The following is a 25,720-nucleotide window of genomic DNA, read 5'->3' as shown; positions in this document are numbered from 1 at the left end:
TAGAAAAAAAAAAATCCTATGCGATTCATAAGACTGAGTTTAGAAAATCTCTGGCCAGAGTAAGTGTGAATACTAGAAAAAAACTTTCAAAAAATTCACAAATAAACTCGAGTCGAACCAATCTAACATATGATGACGATGGAGTTTGACGAGTTCTCCATGACCTCCGTCAAGTCGGAACTCTCGATAGAGGGATTGTATCACACGATAACTGCACCTAGGGGTTCACTTTTCTGTTCTGCTAGGTTGCCACTATATATTACTAGACGTCACTGATGGATCATGAGAACTTACTAAGATTGTTTTTGGATCAACGATCTTTGTTGAGGTGAGTTAGAATCGTTTCAGTCTATCGAAAAGAGTTTCGATGATACTGTAACGGAGTTCATGGTATGTCTCACTACCAGACAGAATAGAACCTGAGGGGTCATAGACAAAAGGAGCATAACTTGATTAATAGCTTGGATTATATTTGAATTATCAGTTGGATTGATAGTTTGAATTTTAGAAACTGCTAATTTGTAAGCGTTATAGTTTTGACAGCTGCTACTTGTTAACGCAGGGACTTAATTATAAATATTATAATTTTTTTTGAGGTTGATTAAATTATAAATTAAGTTTTAAATAATTTAAATTAGATTTAATTTAATTAGTCTTAATTTAATTTAATGTTAATTAGGTTCAATTATTCAAATCAGATTTGGATTTCAGGCCTGATTGGATTGGACTTGACAGTCTTTTCGAATTTGGCTTGTTTTGGACTCGATTTGAATCTGATTAAGGCTCTATTTGAACCAGATGAACCATGACTCAAAGAGCCCAAGTTTTTTAAGATTCTCTCTCCAAAAATTAGGCCAAAAAGAGAAGTGGGATGTTATTTTTCTCATCCTTCTTTCTTCACATGCATGAAAGGAGAGGGGGCGCCAATAGTTGGTGCCCCGCCTTATTTGAAAGTCTTTTTCATCCACATTTTTTTTTATTTGAATTTGATTCAAAATAAGATAGAAATCTCTCAGATTGGGGTATGAAAGCTTTTGTTTGTGTGACAAAAAAATTGAGGAAACGTGGGACATGCGCTTATGGTGAGAAGAGATTTCTTTCTTGCAATGCAACCTTATCTCCACACCTTTCCAATTCTTGATTTAGTTTCAATGCCTTAGATGAGATCTCTTGGGTGTGATGGAGAGGGTGTGCATGGGATAAGATGAGGAGTGTGACAAAAAATTAAAAAAAAGGGGGTGTGAAGAGTTTGTGACGTGAAAAAGGATGTGAGGTGCTACTTCTTTCTTTCTTACACACCCCAATGCCCAACTTCCTTCTCCTTTCTTCCTTTATGTCCATGCCCAGATCTGATAGAGATCAGATCTAAGAAGAGAAAAGAGAGAGAAGAAGAGAAGAAGAAGGGTTCTTCTTCTCTTTATGGTGATCTAATTCAGATCCCGTCGGATCTACGCGAAAGAGTTTGTATAGCGATCTACTTTTTCAAGATCTGGAAGAAGAGATTAAGATCCATGGATGAGGAGCGAGATCTGCAAGGTGCTAGCACACCGGTAATCTCGATACTCCAATTAGACAGCTTTGTGTGGATATCAGTAGAGGTCGGGTGTATGTGCGGCTACAATTAAAACCCGAAATATCCACAAGATTCGAGGTATGGAGTTTCGATCTCTATTTTATTTTTCTAATAGTTTGTTTTTCTGTTTTAGATATCAGATCATGGGTGTATGTTCGTATCAAGATCCATGCTATAATTTTTAGATCTGATCTAGTACGTGAATAAATTAAAATTATTTTTATTTATTTATTTTTGCTGCGTAGATGTCTAGAAAAAGTTTTGAACTATACGTATGAAACCGTAGCATATTCTAATAGATATATGGGTAGCCCCATACATGGGTTTGGGGATTTCTAAGGATTGAGTAACGAGGAGTCATGTCTTAATGAGGATGATTTGGAAAGGTTTCATTCTTAGTTTTCTATCTCCTTGACCTTTCAACTCGATGTTTCGAGCCAGGATGGCCACATGACTGATGTCTTGAGGGGTCGAGTCATGTTGTACGAGGAGTCCCTCCAAGTTAGTCTTCAACTTCACTCCATCCCTTCATTAGTAATATATTTAACTTCTATAAGATCCTCCTGACTCAGATCACCTCGAACTCTACTCACATAGTTACTATTTTTTCATTCTTTGTAATAGGCTTGGTATCTCCCCAAAGTGTTCGCTCTTTAGAGCATTATTCACTTTGAAGAAGCACCCTCATGATAAGGGGTGGTGGTATTTTTTTCCTTGATCGGGGTGCAAGTTCATCATCGAGCTCCCTTTCTCTGTCCACAGCTAGCAAAGTCATTTCTTCTTTGTATCTTCAAATCAACCCTAGGGGTTTAGCTTGGTCTAGGGCAATCCCCTCTTATCTCCTAACAAGGATAAGTCCATTCTTCCTGAGGATGAGAAAGATTATCAGAGTTTGTTTGATGTCGAGGTACCTGAGCTAAAGGAGCTATTGACCGAACAAAATCTTTAGGACATTGACATTAGCCTAGCATTACATCAGGGTACAGTCAGCATCTTTTCTAATTTGAAAAACTTTCTTGGGTATTTATCAGAACTTGAACTAACCACTCTCTTTATGATTTTTTAGCAATGAGGCCGATACTTTCATCTATCAAGTCGGCTCTAAAGAGGAAGATGGGTTCCTCAATCAGGAGTCTTCATCAAAAAAAAATCGAGGAGTACTCAGTCGAGGATTCCTGCCCCTGCCCGAGTGTCATCCATGAGAACATCAAGCATCGATCTTGTGGAGATAGAGGATGAGCCAATGGTGTGTTGGGAATAGTCTCCCAAAGCCAATCGTCAGCCTGTTGATGGTTGTGCTCCTTTTTGTATTAGTATATAAATTATAAATAAATAAAATTTATTTTGATATTTTCATCATAAATTATTTCATCTTCTAATGAACTTCTGTATTGTGGTGAAGTCCTTAGGACTATTTAGACTCGACAAAGGAGGATTTGTCGTTTAGTCCTTAAATCCATTCGCGACCAAATGATACGTTGTTACGAATCACTCTAAAATTTAGTCTGATCTAAATTCTCTCATTAATTGGATGTCCTTAATAATTTTTTTCTCGATATCTCTAAAATTATCTAGACCATTAATCACTCATGATTAGGGTGCCTAGTTAATTTCAAATCGAGATAAAATTCAGATACATAAAATTAATTATTTCTGACCATACTTGAAGATTTAATTAAATTAGTTATTCTCCCTCCAACTTAATTTTCATTATCCCTAATAAAAGAAAAGAAAAAAAATACAAAAGGAGGGATACCACCTGATTTGCTGTTGTTTGCAGGTTATTTCATATTTTTTAAGAGCCCTCATTAGATGTTGATGATTTTCTCTCCTCAACTTAGCTAGTTATCCTTATTAGATTCCTATAAAATAAAAAAAAAATTGAATAATTAAAAAATAAAATATTAGGTTGCCTCCCAATAAATGCTAAGTTTAAGGTCTTTAACCAGATCAAGCCAAAATTCAATTGTAGACTGAATTTTGCAATTCAATTGAGTCAACTTGCTCACCATCTCTGATTTCATTCATATAATATTTTAATCATTGGCTATTTACTTTGAAAGTGTTTCACTATTTAGAATTTTTTATTTCAATTGCTCCATGAGGGAACACCTGAGTTATGACATATGGTCCATCCCAACGTGAATAATTTTTTCCAGAAAATAGTTGCAAACTCAAATTATAAAGCCATACTTTTTGATTAGGTTTGAACATTTTTTATGAAATGTATTTATCATGATAAGTCTTAGTTTGAGCCTTATAAATTCACGAACTCTCGTATGCTTCATTGCATAGCTTTTCTAATTCGTTCAATTGTAGTCTCCTATTACTATCCATATTTTTCATGTTGAAATTGAATTGCTTTATTGCCCAAAATGCATGGTGTTCTAGCTCTACCGGCAGATTGCAAGCTTTTTCAAAAATGAGTCGATAAGGAGACATTCCTATCAGAGTCCTATATGTAGTACGATAGGCCCATAATGTATTGTCTAATTGTCCAGATCAATCTTTTGATCAGGCCTAACCATCTTCTTGAGAATTTGTTTGATCTCTCGATTGGAGACTTCTACTTGACCACTAGTTTGGGGGTGGTATGATATGGCAACTTTGTGAGTAATTCCATATTTCTTCATTAAGCTTTCAAAATACCTATTCATAAAGTGTGCACCTCCATCACTAATAATGGCTCTTGGGCAACTGAATCAACTTACGATGTTTTGTTGGATGAATTTGATTACCACCTTGTGATTATTTATTCTCATTGCTGTAGCCTCAACCCATTTAGATATGTAATCTACCACAACCAAAATGTATTCATATCTATAGGATGGAGAAAGGGGCCTATAAAATTGATTTTTCAAATATCAAAAACTTCCACAACTAAAAAGGAGGATAGAGGTATTATATTTTTTCTAAAAATGTTATCTATCTACTGATAGCGCAAGCACTCAAGGCAAAATTATGTGCATCTTTAAACAATGTCGGTCAATAAAACTCACTTTGTAAGACTTTCACAATCATTCTCTTTCCACTGAAATGTCCTCCGCATTCATGAGAGTGGCAAAATGTAAATATACTTTGATACTCACTCTCAGGGACACAGCATCAAATCACTTGATTAGGATAATGTTTGAACAATTCAGATTCCTCCCAATAATAATGTTTGACCTATGAGAAAAATCGATCCTTCTCCTATTTTGTCCAGTAGAGAGGAACTTGCTCTGTTGCCAAATAGTTAATGATGTGGGCAAACCATGAGATTTGGTCAGAGGAGATTGCAAAAAAATATTCGTCAAGAAATTTCTCCTTGACCTCATTTGTACCCATCATATGATCAACTAAGATTCTAGAAATATGATTAGCGACCATATTTTTGAAACCCTTCTTGTCTCAAATTTTTAGATCAAATTTTTGAAGTAGAAGGATCCATCTGATCAATTATGATTTAGTATCTTTCTTTGAGAGCAGATGTTTTAGAGCCATGTGATCAGAATACACTAGAACCTTAGACCCTAACAGATATGAACGAAATTTATCAAGGGCGAATACCATCACTAGTAGCTCCTTTTCTATCGTGGTGTAGTTCAATTGGGTATCGAATAGAATTTTGCTAGTGTAATAGATCACATGTGGCTCCTTATTGATTCTTTGACCTAAGATGGCCCCTATTGTGAAATCGAAAGCATCACACATGATTTCAAATGGGAAGGACCAATCAAGGGATTTTATTATGGGTGCTATTGTCAGGGCTATTCGTAATGTGTGGAAGGCTTGTAGATATTCTTCATTAAAGATAAATGACGTGTCCTTGGCTAGCAGATTGCACAAGAATCTCGATATTTTGCTAAAATCTTTGATGAAGCGACTATAAAATCCAACGTGACCTAGGAAGGATCATATTTGTCAAATCGAAGTGAGGGATGGTAGTTTTGAAATGACCTCAATTTTGGCTTTGTCTACCTCAATCCTCCTTTTGAAAATAATATATCCCAATACGATTCCTTTTTGAATCATGAAATGGCTCTTTTCCCAACTTAAAACCAAATTTATCTTCGTACAGTGCTGAAGGACTTTGGAGAGGTTATGAAGATAATCCTCAAAAGTGGTTTCAAATATGGAGAAATCATCCATGAATACTTTGAGATATTTATCCACCATATCTGAGAAAATGATCAAGATGCATTGTTGAAATGTAGCGGATGCATTACAGAGCCCAAATGGCATACGTCAAAAAATGAAAGTACCATAAAGACAAGTGAAAGTGGTCTTCTCTTGATCATCTGAGAATACAGGTATCTAATTGTACCCCAAATAAATATCTAGAAAACAAAAAAAATATTGACCTACTAGTCGTTCTAGGATTTGATCTATAAAGGGTAATGAAAAATGGTCCTTCCTAGTTACAATGTTTAGTTTTTTATAATCAATGCACATTCGCCAACAGATGGTGTGCAAATGGGAAGCAATTCACCTTCTTCATTCTCCACCATAGTAATACTTGATTTCTTAAGTACTACTTAGATAGGGCTGACCCATTTACTATCAGATATAGGGTAGATGATTCTAGCATCTAACCATTTTATCACATCTTTCTTCACTACTTCTTGCATGTTTGGATTCAGTCTCCTCTGCATGTCTCGATGGGGTTTGGCATCTATCTCATAATGAATATGGTGTATATAGATGGAGGGGTCAATTCTTTTTAGATCGATAATGGACCAGCCGATAGCCTCTTTATTTTTCTTCAAAACACCAACCAATTATGCTTCTTGATTCGGGGTCAAGTCTGATGCAATGATCACTGAGAGAGTGTCATTAGATCCTAGGAATATATACTTGAGTGCGATCGAAAGTGGCTTTAATTCTAGTGCATGTGGTGATTTTAATGACAGGGCTGTGGGTGTATTGGCTAATGCAGGTACTGGCTCGTACTAGATTGTCCAAAGGAGAGTAGTTTCAGCATTTGATGCATCAACTAGAATGTTTACTTCTTTGCTACCCCCTCCATATCACAGTCATCCACTCCAAAGTACGTCAAGTGGGTGTCTCAAAAATCATGTGCAAAAATCATTGACATTGCTTCCTCTATAATGTCTTCGAATGTATCTATCTCAAAACAACTATCCATTGATGGTCCCTAGGATGTACTAAATACATTCAGTCTCAATTTTTTATTCCTAAATAATACGTCCATGACTCCTGTCCTATAATTGATGCATGCATTTGTCGTAGCTAGGAAGGGTCTATTAGATGTATGTCCTAGAAGCCAATATGGCTAACACATTGTAATCATTCTAGGACATAATTTTATACTTAATATATTGATATGATCAATAAAAAGATAAATTTTTTTTTATTCAAGTGTAATGTGTCTTTGAATCATTCATAGAATTAATTTCGATACATACTCTCAAGGTATTGAGAATTAGAGACATGTATTTAATTCCTAAAGACTCCCAATCATAGGATCATTATTAGGATAGTGACTGATCCGGATAGACTGGCACATAAATTACTTCTTTCAGGATAGATGGATCTTTAATCTACTGTATAGAGATACAGGACAACGAGTGCAGATGGTTGATAGAGAACAATTAGCACTGAGCGTGACTATACAAGAGATCACTTAGATTTTTATTCAATCGTCAGTGATTGTCTCGATGTTGTAGTTGTATATCTGGTTCTTTGACATGAGATGGTACTACTGCTCGCAGTGAGACTGTTGGAGTTTGATTGACACATAAATATAGGTCTTAATGAGTCCTTATAGTAGATATTGACAATAGTTGGTCCACTGTTGGAGTAAGGTGCGTATCAAGATAAGATCTATCAACCTTGATAGAGAGGAGTAGTCCTATAGGATTTGAGAAGCTAAATCCATGAATCTATGGCCACAGTAGAGTGATTGATGGAAAAGAATTTTCATATACATCACATCTGAACTTGAGCTAATCGAATCTATCATATGACTGACATTGAAGTTTGATGATTTATCCATGATCTGCCATCTAGTCGGGACTCACGATATAGGGACTGAATCATATGTTAACTACATCTAGAGGTTTATTTTACTTCTACTGGATTGCCACTATATACTGCTAGGTGTCACTGATGGATTGTGAGAGCTCACTAGGATTGTTTTGGATCAATAATCCTTGATTGAGTTAGAGTGGAATTGTTTCAACCCATTGAAAAGAGTTTCAATGATATAATAATATAGATCATTGTATATCTCACTATCAGATAGAATTGAACCTTGAGGTCACACAATAAAGGGATCATATCTGAAATTAGTAATTGAGCTTATGAAGTATCAATTGGATTTAGAGAAATCTATTGGGTTTATGGTAACCTTGCTAGTACATGGTTGGATCCAATTCTTCTTTCAGTTAGGATTACTTATTTGATAAGTTAATTCTAACTTAATTATCTACTGATTATCTATATTAATAAGATTCATGAGACTCCAATTATTGGATGTCTAAGGTTATGCATCACATAAATTAAGGGTGTAAGTTTCTTATGAATCTCCTTGATAGTTATTATAGGGTGTCACTTTGAATTATTCAATTTAGACATGTCCACTAATTAGAAGGCCTTTGGTTTTCATATGAGGTGTCTCTTGGGTGCAGAAAAGGGTGTTTAATTATGAGTGCAAGGGCTCCAATAGTTGGCGCCTAATGGGCTTCCTAATGTAAGTTTAATAAGTTAAGTTAATAGAAATCCTAATGCAAGTAGAACTTGTATTATATGATTGAATAGGATTCAATCTTTGTGCCTATAAAAGGGGACCTCCCCTAAGGTCTTAAAATCATCCAAGCCAGCCCCTCTCCACTCCAAGAGAACCTCCCATTCCCTCTCTTCCTCCCTCTTTCTCTTCTTCTTAGGCATCCCCATGCCATACCACTTGGGATGCACGTCCCAAGTGTTGCACATGCCCAAGGTGTTGGGTGGCCCTTCATCTGCTGGTTGTTGGTCTCTCATAGCACTACAAGGTAAGGAAAAAGGCTAGAGAAGAAGAAAAGATAAAGATCAAGGAGAAAGATCAAACGTTGATTGTAATCCAGGCTTCATTCAGATTCAGCGGGCTGAATTTTGGGGAATCAAAATTCAGATCTTAGAAGGCTGTTCCAGACTGATCCTGAGTAGATACTCATAGAGGTCGGACACTTGTGTGGCTAATAGAGAGCCTTGTCTTTTTCAGATCTAGATTTGAAGAAAAAAATTACGAAAAAAGTATGTGATTTGATCATAATTTAAATTTCAGCATATGAAATAAATCTATGTGCTTTTATATTTTATGCATGTAAAATTCAGATTAAAATTATTTTAATCTTATACTCTACTGTGGTGTTTAGAAAATTAAGTTTAGAAACACATATACATGCTTCAAACTCCAAATTCTAATAGTGGTATCAGAGCCACGAATTTTTATATGCTGAATTTTGATATACATATTTTTGAAAAAGTTTTAAAATTAATTTTTTTCTTAATACATAAGATGTATAGATGAATCTTCAAATCTAAAATCTAATTTTAAATTTAGTTTTAGAATATATAGTTGATATGTTGTTGCATGCATAGATCTGAATTTTGATATAGAAAGAGTTCTAGTTAATGTTCATGTGAAATATAGATGCATGCATGAAATCTGAAATTTTTCATGATCTGAATTTTGATTTATATATATGATATATGATTATATATTTAGATCATAAATTTATTTTTAATCTTATTCATGACTAGTATATGAGATATATGATATCATACTTAGATCTAAAATTTTATTTAGATATAATTATACATGCATATATATGATATATGTTTGTATGTTAAAATCTAAAAATTATTTTCATATTTTAAAACTTACTTTCATGTAAAAAATTTAGATCTAAAATATGATTTTAGAATCTAAAATTTATGTTTGTGCATGAGAGTTTTGATTATGAAAAAATAAAAAATTAGGTCATGTAATAGGATTACATCTAAGATTTTTGATTTGAGTTATATGGGTCTAATTCGATTAAATAATTAGTCAAACTGAGTCAAATATTGAATTGAGTTAGATCAATTAAGTTAATGATCATACAATTATTGTTGATCAAATTGATTGAGTCTTATATGTAGAATCGATTAACCTAAAGACCTAATTTGGCTCGTTGGTTTGAGTCCGATTCGCTTGAGCTAACCAATTCTGATCAGTCGACCTATTGATATCTATGGTAAGTTAATGAGATGTGGTTATTTAATTGGTTCTGTTAGCCGACCTGACCAATTCATTGGTATCTAAGGAAGGCAATGGAGGAACCTCCATCATTCTCCACTTATCTGGCCAATTTGAAAGATTGAATCTTGAATTAGGTTGCTTAGAATTTTGGTTTAGCCCATGACTGTTAGATCAATCATATGATGACTGATTAGATGAGATCTAAACCCAAACCTCTCCATAAATATTAAGTCCATTTCTACCATTGTAGATGTGCGGGCATGTTACTGGTGTTGATTATTCTCGACTGGTCACAGTGGTTCAGTTGCATCAGAAATACGCAACCACTCTATTAGCAAAAAGTTGCTCCAAGGTAAGGATGGGGTTGGGCCCAACAACTGTTAGATGAGGGATCCAATGACGGTATTGCACCTGCTTGTGAATGGTAAGTTGGGCTTAACTAAGAAGTGTGGGCAATAACTGTTAGGTGAGCCTACATGACTTAGAGACTAAATAGCTGCAACATGCTTAGTGAAGCATCTGGACAAAGAGTTGCCCACGCATCAATGTGCATGTTACCAATAACTGTTAGGTGAGGTGCATATCATCGATGGGACCGCAACACCCACTAGAAATCTTTTATCACGTTAGGGTTTTCATTTTCTTTTCGGGAAGTGGAGGGATCTAAAAAATTAGTGGGAGTCATTATTTGCATCTTAAAGTCCCTAGAAGTAAATTAAAAAAAATATTAAGTATAAAAATCTAACTTGAATCTTTACTCTTACAGTTAAACCATTATGTCAGCCTCAAACCTTCTAGCTCGCATCCTTGAAACTAATTATTTGATCAGTAATAATTTCAAAGACTGGCTCAGAAATCTCATGATTGTTCTGACTTCAAAAAAATTAAGTCATATTCTCGATCAGGATCCCGTTGTGTTGCCAAACCATCCTACTGCTGAGCAGAAAGCTACTTTTGAGAAGTGGATGGATGAAGATAGTCAGGTTAAGTACTATGTGCTGGCGTCTATGTCAAACGAGTTGCAAAGCCAGCACGAGCATATGCCCACTGTCCGGGCCATGATTACTCACTTACCAGAGTTGTATCGTGAACAGAACCATACTGCGCACTTCAAAATATCTAAGAGACTCTTCAACCTGAAGATGCATGAAGGGCAGTCTATCCATGAGCACTGTATAACAGTGATCAAGGACATTGAGGAGCTTGGAAAGCTCGGGCTGGATATGCAAAAGAAATTGCAGATGGATCTGATCCTTCAATCTCTTATCAATAAATATGTCAATTCATTATGAATTTTCATATGAACAAACTTGACTGCACTATTTCCGAACTTGTCAACATGTTGGTCACAATAGAGGGTACCTTGAAGAGTTTAAGGAGTTCTGTTCTTGCTATGGAACGGACTTCTTCTTTCAAAAGAAAGTCTAGTGGAAGGAAGAAGGCTAAATCCGCAAAGAAGCAGAAGAAAGAGAGCAAACTGAAGAAGGATGGTCCAAAGGCAGTTAAGGCAAAGGGAAAGTGTTTCCACTGTCATGCGAAAGGCCACTGGAGGAGGAACTATCTAAAATATCTGAAGAGCCTAAACACCAAAAAAGATGATAAACCTTCTGAAGGTATGCTCGTAATTGAATCTAACCTTACAGTTTCTTCTACTTCTAGTTGGGTATTACACTCTGGCTCGAGTACTCATATATGTACCTTAATGCAGGGTCTGATAGAAAGTAGGAGGTTGAGGGAAGCTGACATAATCCTTCGGATCAGCAATGGAACAAAGGTTGCTACAGAGACCGTTGGCACTTATCCTCTTCGATTACCGTCTGGCATTAGATTAGATTTGAAAGACTGTTATATGTTCCTGTAGCTAGTCAGAATTTGATTTTCGTGTCTATGCTAGCACAGGAAGATTTTTAAAATTAGTTTCAATAAAGATTTTTATTTCATTTATTTTCAAAATAAATTAGTTGCACGAAGTCTTTTAATTAACAGTCTTTATCACTTGCATGTTGATGCGAATGTGAACCTAAACGAGCAAATAGTGAGTACCGTAAGCCAAAAGAGATCTAAAGATGAAATTAACCAAAAGTATTTGTGACACCACAGACTAGGCCATATTGAAGAGGACAGGATAAACAAACTGAAAAAAGATGGGATCCTTGGCTCTCTTTGTCTAGAGTCATATCTTGCTTGTGAATCTTGCTTTCGAGGAAAGATGGCTAAGTTATCCTTTGTAGGACATAGGGAAAGGGCCACAGAGTTACTTGCCTTGGTACACATTGATGTGTGTGGGCCATTTGATGTATAGTCTAGTGATGGTTATACCTACTTCATTACCTTTACCGATGATTTATCTAGGTATGGATATATGTATCTAATGAAACACAAGTATGAGGTCTTTAAAAAATTTAAAGAATTCAAGCATGAAGTAGAAAAGCAGATAGGTAAGCCCGTTAAGGTTCTTCGATCTGATCGAGGAGGTGAATACCTTAGTCAAAAATTTTTGAAATATCTTAAAGACAATGACATAGTCTCTCAGTGGACCCCTCCTGGAACACTTCAGCTCAACGGGGTATCTGAAAGAAGGAATAGGACTCTATTGGATATGGTCCGATCCATGATGAGCTTCACTGATCTACCCTTATTTCTTTGGAGACATGCCTTGTTAACTGCTATTCACTTGTTGAATAGGGTTCCTTCAAAGTCTATTCCTACCACACCGTATAAGATATGGTTCGATAAGAAGCCAAGTTTGGGTTATTTTAAGACTTGGAGATGTCCGGTCTATGTCAAGAAATAGATGGCGAAAAAGTTGGAGGATAGATCTATTATAGCTCACTTTATAGGATACCCAAAAGAATCTATAGGATACTACTTTTACTTTCCACAAGATCACAATGTGATTGTGTGTCGAAATACCGTATTCCTAAAAAAATAGTTTATCCAAGATGGCGGCAGTGGGAGGTTAGTGGAGCTCAAAGAGAAGGTCTCTGAAGAGCCCAGAGCTATAGATCCTCAGGAACCTATAATTTATGAGCTAGTAGTTGATGTTCCTCTACTACCTCATAGATCTAGCAGGATCTCCCGATCTTCTGAAAGGTACATGGGTATGCTTATGGAGAAAGTAAAGAAAATATTTCTTATGGGGAGATAGGGATCATACTGATGATCCTAATATCTTTGACGAGATGATGTCTGACATCGATTTTGAGAAGTGGTTAGATGCAATGAAGTCAAAAATTGACTCAATGCACTCGAACCAAGGCTGGACTTTAATGGATCCACCTGAGGGTATTGTACCTATCGGGTGTAAATAGATCTACAAAAGGAAGATAGGTGCCGATGGTAAGGTAGAGACCTATAAAGCTAGGCTTGTGGCTAAAGGTTATAGTCAGCGTAAAGGCATTGACTATCAGAAAATCTTCTTGCCCGTAGCCATGCTGAAATCCATCCGCACTCTGCTTGTTGTTGCAGCTTATTACGATTATGAAATCTGACAGATGGATGTGAAAACTACCTTCCTGAATGGATATCTTGAAGAAGATATCTATATGGAGCAGCTTATAGGTTTCATGTCCGGTGATGGTGATCACAGAGACTGCAAGTTGTAAATGTCCATATATGGATTAAAGCAGGCTTCTCAGAGTTAGAATCATCATTTTGATGTGGCAATCAAATCATTTGATTTCATCAAAAATGAAGAGAAATCTTGTGTATACAATAGGGTCAATGGGAGCACGATCACCTTCCTCGTATTATACGTGGATGATATTCTCCTCATTGGGAATGACATGCCCATACTGACCATGGTCAAAAGATGGTTGTCCAAGAAATTTTTCATGAAAAATCTAGGGGAAGCATCCTATATTTTCAGAATAAATGTCTATAGGGATAGACCTAGACGGATACTTGGCCTATCACAAAAGCTGTACATAGAGAAAGTGCTGAAAAAGTTTAGCATGGAAAACTCCAAGAGAGGTCTTTTACCTCTCAGGCATGGTATTCGTCTCTCCAAGACGATGTGTCCAACTACATCTGAGGAGGTGCAGTCATGAGTAGGATTTTTTATGTCTCGACTATAGGGAGACTCATATATGCCATGCAATATACTCGACCTGATATTGCCCTTGTCGTGTGTCACGAGTGATATCAGTCGAATCCAGACAAAGAGCACTGGATAGCTGTGAAGAACATTCTTAAGTATTTAAGAAGGGTTCTGAATATACGATCAATAGAGGCTGAATATGCTATAGATATGTAGGACATATTCTGATTCTAATGTTAGTTGTAGAACTGGATGTCATGCCATGACACAGTACTACAAAGATAATGGCACCATAGCCCTTACTAAGGAGCCCAAGATTTCACCAGAAGTCCAAACACATAGAATAGCAGTGTACGCGATTATCTCATGTCGAGGTACGAAGAGTAGACTCTGTGATAACATGGCAGACCCGCTGACTAAGCAGCTGAGCCAACCAAAAATAGAAGTCCACCTTGAAAAGATGGGACTTAGATTTATGACCAATTGGCTTTAGTCCAAGGAGGAGATTGTTAGATGTATGTCCTAGAAGTCAATATGACTGACACATTATAATCAATCTAGGACATAATTTTATACTTAATATATTGATATGATCAATAAAAAGATAATTTTTTTTTCATTCAAGTGTAATGTATCCTTGAATCGTCCATGAAATTAGTTTCTATACATACTCTCAAAATGTTGAGAATTAGAGACATGTATTTAATTCCTAAAGGCTCCTGATCATAGGATCATTATGAGAACAGTGACAAATCTAGATAGACTGATGCATAAATTACTTTCTTCGAGATAGATGTGTCTCTAATCTATTGTATAGAGATATAGGGCGATGAGTGCGGATGGTTGTTAGAGAATAACTAGCATTGAGTGTACCCATACGAGAGATCACTTGAATTTTTATTCAATCATCAGTGATTGTCTCGATGCTGTAGTTGTATGTCTAGTCCTTTGACTTGAGGTGGTACTACTGCTCGCAGTGAGGCTGCTGGAGTTTGATTGACATATAAACATGGGTCTCAATGATCTCTTGTAGTGGATATTGATGACAGTTGGTCCATTGTAGGAGTAGGATGCGCATCAAGATAGGATCTATCAATCTTGATAGAGATGAGTAGTCATATAAGATTTGAGAAGCTAAGTCCATGAATCTATAGCCATAGTAGAGTGATTGATGAAAATTTTTTTTATAGACATCACATCTGGAGTTGAGCTAATCGAATCTATCATATGACTGATATTGAGGTTTGACGATTTATCCATGATCTGCCATCTACTTGGGACTCACGAGAAAGAGACTGAATCACACGTTTACTATACCTAGAGATTTATTTCAGTTCTACTGGGTTGCCACTATATACTGCTAGGTGTCACTGGTAGATTGTGAGAGCTCACTAAAGTTATTTTGGATCAATAATTCTTGATTGAGTTAGAGTGGAATTATTTTAACCCATTGAAAAGAGTTTCAATGATACAATAATATAGATCATTGTATATCTTACTACCAAATAGAATTGAACCTATAAGGTCACACAACAAAAGAATCATGTCTGAAATTAGTAATTGAGCTTATGAAGTATCAATTAGGTTTAGAGAAATCTATTGGGTTCATAGTAACCTTGCTAGTACATAGTTAGACCCAATTCCTCTTTCAGTTAGGATTACTTATTTGATAAGTTAATTCTAACTTAATTATCTACTGATTACCTACATGAATAAGATTCATGAGACTCCAATTCTTGAGTGTCTAAGGTTATGGATCGCATAAATTAAGGGTTCAAGTTCCTTATGAATCTCCTTAATAGTTATTATGGGATGCCACTTTGAATTGTTCAATTTGGGTGTGTCTATTAATTAGAGGGCCTTTGATTTTTATATGAGGTGTCTCTTGGGTACAAAAGAGAGTGTCTAATTATGGATGCAAGGGTTTCAATAGTTGGCACCTAATGGACTTCCTAATGTAAGTTGGATAACTTAAGTTAATAGAAATCCTAATGCAAGTAGGACTTGTATTATATGATTGAATAGGATTTAATCTTTGTGCCTGTAAAAGGAGACCTCCCCTAAGGTCCTAAAATCATCCAAGTCAGCCCCTCTCCACCCCAAGAGAACCTCCCATGCCCTCTCTTCCTCCCTCTTTCTCTTCTCCTTAGGCATCCCCATGCCATACCACTTGGGACACACATCCCAAGTGTTGCACATGCCCAAGGTGTTGGGCGACCCTTCATCTACTGGTTGTTGGTCTCTCGTAGCACTACAAGGCAAGAAGAAAGGCTAGAGTGGAAGAAAAGATAAGGATCAAGGAGAATGATCAAATATTGATCGCGATCCAGGCTTCGTTCAGATTCAGCAGGCTGAATTTTGGAGAATCAAAATTCAGATCTTAAAGGGCTGTTCCAGGCTGATCCCAAGTAGATATTCGTAGAGGTCGGATACTTGTGCGGCTAACAGAGAGCCTTGTTTCTTCTAGATCCAGATTTAAAGAAAGAGATTACGAAAAAGGTATGTGATTTGATCATAATTTAAATTTCAACATATATCAATTTTAGCATATGAAATAGATCCATGTGCTTTTATGTTTTATTCATGCAAAATTCAGATTAAAATTATTTTAATCTTATTCTCTACTATCGTGTTTAGAAAATTAAGTTTAGAAATACATATGCATGCTTCAAACCCCAAATTCCAACAGGATTTGCCTAGGATAATGGGAATTTACCTTAGATTGCCACTCAATTCCATGTCAAGGATTAGAAAATCAACTGAAAAATAGAACTCATCTACCTTGACCAAAACATCCTTGATCATTCTACGTGGTGTTTTAATTGATCTATCAGCTAACTGTAAAGTGACTGATATGGGTTTCAATTCTTCGAATCCAAAAAGTTCATATAATGAGCTAGGTAAAAGGTTCACACTGGCCCCTAGGTCCAGGAGAGCTTGTTCTATGTGAAAATCTCCTATAATGCAAGAAATAGTAAGGGCACTTGGATCTTTAAGCTTTAGAGGGGTAGCATGCTGGAAGATAGAGCTAGCTTGTTCAGTTAGGCATACTTTCTTCAAAAGTTGTGATCGAGATTTATGTTTCTGGATGCATAATTTTTTCAAAAATTTTGCATAAGCTGAGACCTGTTTGATTGCATCTAAAAAGAGGGGATTAATTTGGATTTGCTTAAATAATTTCAACATCTCATTGAGTCTTCCTCCCTTCTTATATGCAAGAGTAAGGGCTTTTAAGGCACTCAAAAATGGGGCTTTAGGCAAGTAAGGTGATTCTGGTACAGTTGGTTCATTCTCTACTTTTGGATCCTCCTTGTTCTTGGATGATTCGGACTTGGTCTGAGATCTAGGGTTGGTCTCATTGGTTTTACTCGTGTGTTTAATGACCTTTCCACTTTTGAGAGTCATGATTGATTTGGCATGTTTAAAAAAAAAATTTGGAGCATTGGAGCTCTCAGCCATGAATTGCCCTCTCGGGTTGCTCTCAGATTGGCTAGATAATTTTTCTCCTTTCCTCCTACTGAATGTGGTTGCTAGTTGACCTATTTGGGTCTCTAGCTTAGCAATGGATTGCATATGGGAGTTAAGAGTCTGGGTGTTGACTTCTAATCATTCTAGCACTTTTAAAATCTTCTCCTCAAAAGCTAAGTTATGACCAGTGGTAGATGGTTGAGGAGCATTTTAGAACTGGTGGTATGGTCTATGCCTATATGTCGGGTCCTGATAGTTGGGTCTAGGTATAGCAGGGCCAACCACTGGCTGTGGTCTCTAAGAAAATTTGGATGGTTTCTCCAGTCGAGGTTATAAGTGTTCGAGTATGGATCATTTTCTGATCTACGAGCTTGTTGAGTTTGAGCTTGCTGGACCTGCTCGTGTACAAACTCAAAAAATTGAGGTGTGGTTAGACATTCACTAATAAAATGGGTCAGGCTTGCACACAATACACAAACATCTTGGACTAGGTTAGGTAGAATCGGAGAGTGTCTAGTATTCAGAAGATGGTCTAATTTTTGAGATAACTCATCTACCTTACTGTGGATATCCATAATATTTCCAATCTGATAGATTCTACCTCTTTTCTGTTGAGACGAGTTGTTCTCTAGAGGTGGCAGACATATAATGCAGAAAGTTTTCACTAAGTGTTTCAAAGAGCTGCCAAGCCTCATCCTCACTCTTTAGCATTAATGTCCCACCACATGATGCATCGATCATTTATCAGTGTTTCTCCAATAGACCATCGTAGAAACACTGAATAAGTTGTCATTTGGGGACAGCATGGTGGGGGCATTTATGAATAAGGTCTCTTAATCTTTTTCATGTCTCATGAAAAAATTTACAATCCAATTAGAAAAAACTAGTGATGGCTTTTCTAATTTAATTTATTTTTTTAATTAAAAAATATTTCTTAAAGAATTCTCTCTGAAGATGGTCCTAAGTTAAAATAGTTATGGAATCTAGAGAGTTTAACCAATGCTTGGCTTTATCCTTAAGTGAAAAAGGGAACAGTTTCAACCTGAGGGCATCATCAGAGAAATTTTAGATTTTTACTGTGGAGCATATCTCAAGAAATTCATCCAAGTATTTGTATGGATCCTCGTTAGAAGTTTTGAATTTTTACTATAGAGTATATCTTAAAAAATTTATCCAAGTGTTTATACGGATCTTCATTCATCAATCCATAGAATGATGGTAGCATTTGAATAATGCTGGACTTGATTTCGTATTGTGCCACCTCCACAGGAGGAGGTTGGATACATGGTGAGTAAGTGTAAGATAAGGGAGTAAAATTCTCCTTCAATTGTTGTGGTGGGTCAGTCTCTTATTTTGGATCCATGATTTTGATTCAGTTTGTTTGAATCATTCTTTGTAGCTCTTGGTCTAATAGGTGTAAATCAGATTGTAATGATCAACATCCTAGCATGCACCCAAAAGATCTCATCGAGTTTTAATTTCAGCAAGTTTTTTTTTTTTTTGAAAGAGAAGAGGAGAAAAGGAGGGAGAGATAAAAGAGTTCTAAAGAAGATAACCTAAGGGGTTCTAAGACTAAGAAAAGAGAGAAGAATTAATTAGGTTTGATATTTTTAGTTAACAATCAAGTGGTTCGATCAATTCTGATTATGGATTACCCTAGATCTAGACAGCTCCTAAATACTAAGGTCACCTTCAAGCACTCCAAGTAGTAGTCTAGCCGCTCAACTGGTCAGATAAGTGTAAAGTTGGTGGGGTTCCCCCATTGCTTTTCTTAGACACTAACTGCATTGATTAGGTAAGCAAATGAAACTAATTAATGAACCACCTTCCTTCAGGACGTAATCTCTGAATCATTTTTTTAGACACTAGTTAAACTGACTAACTTAAACTTGATCCAACTTTTAGGATTCCTTGTTCTATTGAGCTCGAAGATCCTTAGGGGTCAACGTCTAATCAATTTTAAATTAGAGGTTTAGGTCAATGCAATTGCAAGATGGTTGTTTATGAGTCAAGAAAGGGTGATAAAATCTCCACCTTATGTTGATAGGGTTTTGCCCTTAAGATTTTTTATGAAAATATGCAATGCAAAAAGAAAAGGTGTCCAAACATGTTAAGTAGCTTTTAAGATTTAATTAGTTTATTTATATTAGTCAAGTGTTATGTGGTGTCTTTGTATTTTTTTTATATTTGTTATCTTTAAGCAAGAAGAAATAAGAGGTAAGTTTTAAATTAGGTTAATTAGGTATGAGAAATTCTAGTGAATCTAATTAAATGAAAAGTAAATAATGCTAAGATTAAAAGACAAGTAAATAATCTACAAATAAAGTAACAAATTAAATTTACTTTTAGGATAATAAATTATTCTAAGCTATAGAAAGTTATAAATCACTAGGCTATAGAAAGCAAAATTTTTTTTTATGCATGTAAATAAAGAAATCTAGATATAAAGTAGTAAATCTACCATATACAAAAAGCAATATGAGGCAAAAATCTAAAAAAAATGAGTAAATAGAAGGTAATTAAGTAATTTAAGTAAATTAACTAATAATAAAAGATAAATTACTAATCGGCAAAGTAAAGTATGAAAAGCAAGATGCAAGAGAAGGAAATAATCAATTAGAGATATAAAGTAGTAAAGCATATAAGCCAGTCAAGCAATATAAAATAAGAAATAAAAATTTAAAAAGTAGTAAAATATTTTTTTTATTATTTTATAGATTTTTTTTTCAAAAATCATGTCAAGATCTCCGACAACGGCGTCAAAATTTGATGCATGTTGTAGCACACCAAAATTAATCCTATAAACTACTATATAGATAGGGTAAGTCAGAATCGTATCCATAGAGATCTTAGGTCGATTATTTTAAAAATATAAATAAAAAAATAATAGATTGTAAGAAACTAAGAAAGAAACAAAGAGATTGGAATAAAAATATTTTTCATTGATTAAATAAGAAAACATACAATGGAAAAGAAATAAAAGTTTGATACAAGAACAACAAAATCAAGTTGATCTTCTAGCTGCGCCCGATAGTGAATATGTCTCCTTGAATCCTTCATCTTCCTCCGTGCAGACAGCGGCAGGATGGCTAAAAAGCTTGGTTTAGAAATTTCAAGGAAGAAAGGTAGATAGAAAAGGATATGTGAAAGAGAAAAGATAGTGGCACTAAGATTAGGACCTCTCCTAGATTTCTTGAGATGTGAAAAAAGAATCTATGGAAGAATATGGTGTCATACTAGGATTAGTACCTCTCCTAAACTTATGAAAAAGAGAAAGAGGGAGAGAGAGAATGAAGCTTGAAAAAAACTTAAGATTGACTTGATTGGAGAAGATGGAGGCCTTGGAGTTCTATTTATAGAGTGGAAAGGCTAGGATTTTATGAAAAGAAAGGTGGGAGCATGATTAAGGACCCTTGGATCTTCATGAAGAGTGATCTTTTAATCTGAGCCTTTGAAATTTAAGTCGTGTTCACACTTGATTCCATTTATCTTCTAATTTGGGTCCTTGATTGGAGAGGCTGCTTCTTGACCCATGATCTTTAAGTCACTTTCACACTGGAATGGGAGCTGGTTGCCTGGTTCACTCAAATCTGATCCGATTTGAATCCAATTTGAATCATATGAACCCAAACTCTCCATCATCTGCAAAATAGACTAGAGAGCATCAAATTTCAATAAAATAATATCAATTATTATAATATTTAGTATCTCTAGCGACTTAAATTAAGTATTCATCAGGATTCTCTCTCAACTTGGACTGCCCAAGAATCTTTCGGACCCCTCTTCTTACCGAAGGTCTTCTTTTTTTTCGCCACTTGTGCACCACCCAAGCTTCTTCCATCTGGGTGTACTTTCAAACTTAGCCAGTAGGTCAACATAGTCTGTCGAGAAATTCTTATCAAGGGATAAGATGAGTCGTTCATTTTGTAGCTCTCGCTTTTGTGCCAATATTGCTACTGACTCATCAAGGTTCGCACCTTAAGCATGGTGGTGTTGAAGTATATAATATAGTCACACAGTGACTCACTCTCTTCTTGCTGAAGAGAGAAGAGGCTGTTAGAACTTCTTGGTTGAGCTCGACTATTATCAAAGTGAATAACAAATAGCCTACCGAGCTACTCGAATGAATGAATAGATCCAGGTTGGAGTCCTGAGTACCACATCCATGCCAAGTTTCTTAGGATAACTAGGAAGATGAGGCAAAAGAGGGTGTATAAAGTGCCCTACAGTATCATGAGGGTTCTATAACCTTGCAGAGGAGATCCATGGAGCCATCATATGGCTCTAGCTGAAGCATCTTAAATTGATTTGGGATCAGTTCACCTAGAATGGTCTGGGAGAATGGTGGTTGAAAATTGAAGCTAAGCCCATCATTGCTCCAATGAGATTGACTTTAAACTCACCAAGGCAAGGCTCAATATCTAGAACTCTCTTCTTGAGCTCCTCCTCCCATCAAGATCTCCCAAGCTCAGGGAAGTAGGTAGGGGCTGAATCACCAATGAAGGAAGAGCTTCTCGATTGTGCCTCCTCCCTCGAGCTCTGGAGGAAGGAGGAACATGCTGTGAAGGCAGGGGAATGATGAGAATATCGTCAGGAGACGGATCTCAGGCTCTGGGAGCGAGATCACCAACTGCAATGAGAGGGAGCCGCTTGGGGGTTTAGCTGCATGTGCTATTATTGCTACTCTATCACTTGTTGGAGTTGCTGCACAGCAGCGATTAGCATTTGGATCTGATGAACTAGAGCGTTGAACAGCAGCAGATCTATTATCGTCAGAGGTTGCACTATAATAGACCCATGGACAACACTACTTTAACTGCAATGAATGGATTACGGTGGGAGAAGATGAAGTTCTATGCCCTCGTCTGTACCAAACTCTTTTTTCTCTCAAAAAGAAGGATTGATCTATCCTCTAGCACTAATCTGTTGCCGAAGGCTCTGGAAGATTGTTGATGTCACTGGAGATGGATGCCATCGGGGATATGGGATGCGGAAAGAAACCTATAAAGAAAGTCTACACTCATCGAGGGTGTTCCAAGGGGACCCTCCGATATTTAAGTTAGTCAGAGCTTTGGAAACAATAGAGAGAAAGGAGAGAGAGATTATTGGAAAGTAGTACTCTTCTCCCCACCTAGCTTATTTTTCTGGTGAGTTAGCTCTCCCTCTCTTGGGGATCTCCTTCGTATCTCTTTAATCTAAAAGTTTAGCCGCAGGCCGTCAGCCGAAATTTGTAGGTTTGTTAGGCCTAACACTCAAGCCGTTGAGTCACATTCTAGCCATTCATTTAAAGAAAATCTTCCTACTAACCCGCTGGCTTCACCTGAGCAATCGATTGAATTGGCAATTTGAAATGGATGTGGGGTCAAGATCCTAAGTCCCTATCTGATGTGGCATTGTCAAGTTGCTTTGGGCGCTCCTATAGAAATAGTTGACTTGGTCGGCAGATTACTCCCACAATATAATATATATGTAGACAAATGATATTATGAAAATATGAATAGATCTTCGTAATTTAAATGGGAAAGCATGGGTTGTATATTTTGATGTCACTTTCTAATGTATAAAAAAATATAGATATATCTAAATATTTTTTATAAAATACTTATTTAAAAAATTACATATTGTCAGGTAAATTTTTATCTTCCAAAGAATAGACCCTTAAAGCAGATAGTATATATGGTATTTTATTAAAGATATGCTCAGATTTTTTTACCAAAAAAAAAAAAAAGATATGCTCAGATTTATCAAAAAAAAAAAAACAGAGATATGCTCAAGAAAGTAGAAGAACACTTTGTTTATTTTAAAGGAAAAGCAAGCATCCATCCATGTGCCCGAGTAAGATGAGAGGCATCCTGATCCTCTATACCATACCCTTCATTTTTCTAACTTGCTGTTCGATTAGCTTTACGCTTCCCTGTAGAGTTCTTTAACCACTTCTTTTCTTTTCATATCATTTAAGAAAAGTTTGAGGCCCAACCTCTGTTCTTTCCAAGGGTTGTTTAGAATACATGGTTAAACAGTCGGAATAGTTTCTCATCAGTCTGTCCTTTTATAATGCGACTCCATTTTGTATAATTGCACTAATGGCTAGCTTCTTGGCAATATGCCATCCTTAATCCTCTATCTCTTTATGTATATAATAGTTTGACTAGCTCTGTCAAAGCCGCTTGCTAAAGTCGAAGATCAATGGACCCGGACAAAACTAAGTTAAAGACCTTGATCATTTGGATGAGCAGCCAAGGATAAAATTAATGCAGCCATCCTGGACTTATAGCTACCCTTGGTACTGATTGAATTAGATACAAGAACTGACTATAGGACATTGAAAATGGAAATGTAGAGCAAGGAACTGGAGCTATAATACCACGACTTCAAGAACATTGTACATTTTACTACGGAATCAGAAATACTTATGATTCGAAATCAGACTTTTTCCACTGGAAGTTTTCCCCTCCAACAGCACAAAGACACATATTTACGGAAACCATGCCGATTCTAAGTACCTTCCGACCATGAAAGCATGATCCTACCAGCACATACAATGTGCAAATATTTTTCAGTTGTTAGCACACTCAACCAACTTTTAACCATGTGGCAGCATTAAAAGAGATCAACATCTACCGATTACTTTACGTATTACATCAGTTAAGAATTTATCGTTATTACTCTAAATTAGATCGGTTGTTGCCGACCCGAAGCTATCTACCAATTAGATTATATCAGGGGTACATCAGATTTAACCGACTTTTCTCTCAGCTAGTGAACCCCTTCAAATCAGCTGTCTTCTAATTATGTTACAGTATTTTTCAGACAATTCACAATTTTTCTATGGCCAACTATTCTATTATAACAAATTCTTAACAAACTAAATGGACTATCTATAACCGTCTAACAAATAAGATCCTCCAAATCATGCAGTTACTAATGACCTAACAAACTCTCCATGGCTTAATGGCCTGGTAAGCTTCTGTACATAAAGAGGAGCAGGGGTCCCTCCATAGATAAGTAATAACTTATAGAGCTAAGACTCTGTTGAACTCACTCTAGCTCTTTCACTAAAGGGAATCTAAGTTCTCTCCACTTCAATCTATTTTTTCTTGCTCTCTATTTCTTTATTTTTTACTATCTATTCTTAGGCTCCGACTGACTTAAGCATCAGAGGATCTTAAACCAGAGGGTTCCTCACTAATTTTAGGATTTCTTTTGCAGGATCACCAGCAGACTTTATCAACTTGACCCTTCGCGGAACTCTAGCTCCGTTATTAACGAACCTCGTCTTCTTTCCTTCGAAGCCTCACAGCAACATCAGCATATACCATGTTGCTTTATAATTACAAACAAATAACTATATTCAAGACTTATCTATTTTAGAGAATAAAATAAAGTATTTTAATTTTTTATTTTTATCAAAAAAAATATTTTTAAATAAATAAAATAAAATATTATTATTTATTTTATGAATTTTTTACATGTATATTCTCCTAAATATTTCAATTTGTATGAATATCCTTTCAAAATTGATATCTGCATATACAACCTCATAAAATATTTTTTTGATATATATACCTACCTCATTTAATGTTATTAAGAATTAATGATTTAAAATTAAAATGACTGAAATATTTTTATGCATAGATATATAAAAAAATTATAAAAATATATATATAAATAATAATTTTATAAAAATATTTACATAAATTTAAATATTTTAATATATATATATATATATATATATATATATATATATATATATAATTGTTATTTGACTTACCTTGAAGGTCCCTGTTGCCGGAGAGTTCCGGGCCCACTCGAGGCCGAGGACTCGGGTGGAGGTCCTGTATGTCGCCTTAACGGCGTCACCCCATTGGAACCGACTCGTCACGACGAAGTCCCAGGCGTGGCTTTTAAAGTCGTAGGAAGTCTCCGCCACCGTCCGCCGGAGCGCCCCGTGCGTATACGTGTGCCGCACCTTCCACTCCTTGGTTCCCAGCGCGTGGCTCGCCGCCACCCTGTTCCTCGCGTCGAACGCCACCGCCCCGTCCACAGCCGTCCGATTCTCCCCCCGCGCGTCCGTGTATGTGAGATCCACCGCCCTCCCCAGCACCTTCATCGAGTTCATGAACTGGAACTTCACGCCCTAAAATAAAGGGAAATGGTTAACGGACGGCGATAAAACGAGGTCCGGAACGGTAAGGATAACGGTGAGTGGGGGCTGGGTTATATACTTTTTCGGGTGAGTAGCCGATGGAGAAGGAGCCGGGCTTCTCGAGGGAGAAGGAGATGGCATAGGCGACGGCGAGGTCAGTGACGATGGCCTTAAGCTTGACGTCGCTGGCGATGACGTCGACCGAGAGGGAGGCGGTGGCGGAGCTCTTGATGTTTTCATACTTTCCTTTGAGAGTCGCCTTCATCG

At 36.4% G+C, this 25,720-nt stretch overlaps 1 protein-coding gene across 1 annotated transcript in view; it reads right to left on the bottom strand.

Moving 5' to 3' along the window:
• The window catches only part of LOC105060974 (outer envelope pore protein 24B, chloroplastic), a 37,540-nt gene that overhangs the window by 11,712 nt on the left and 108 nt on the right, over positions 1 to 25,720 (bottom strand). The window contains exons 1-2 of the mRNA XM_010944883.3: positions 25,533 to 25,720; positions 25,079 to 25,444 (exon numbers count right to left, since the gene is read on the bottom strand). The exon at positions 25,533 to 25,720 is cut by the window's right edge and continues 108 nt beyond it. Of these exons, the coding sequence (XP_010943185.1) occupies positions 25,079 to 25,444; positions 25,533 to 25,718 (552 nt within the window). The 5' untranslated portion in view covers positions 25,719 to 25,720. The remainder of the gene's footprint in view (positions 1 to 25,078; positions 25,445 to 25,532) is intronic.

This window comes from Elaeis guineensis, chromosome 13 (assembly GCF_000442705.2).
Source record: "Elaeis guineensis isolate ETL-2024a chromosome 13, EG11, whole genome shotgun sequence".
Lineage (NCBI taxonomy): Eukaryota > Viridiplantae > Streptophyta > Magnoliopsida > Arecales > Arecaceae > Elaeis > Elaeis guineensis.
Note: the sequence above shows the minus strand (reverse complement) of the source record. Positions and strands in the feature narration are given on the sequence as shown.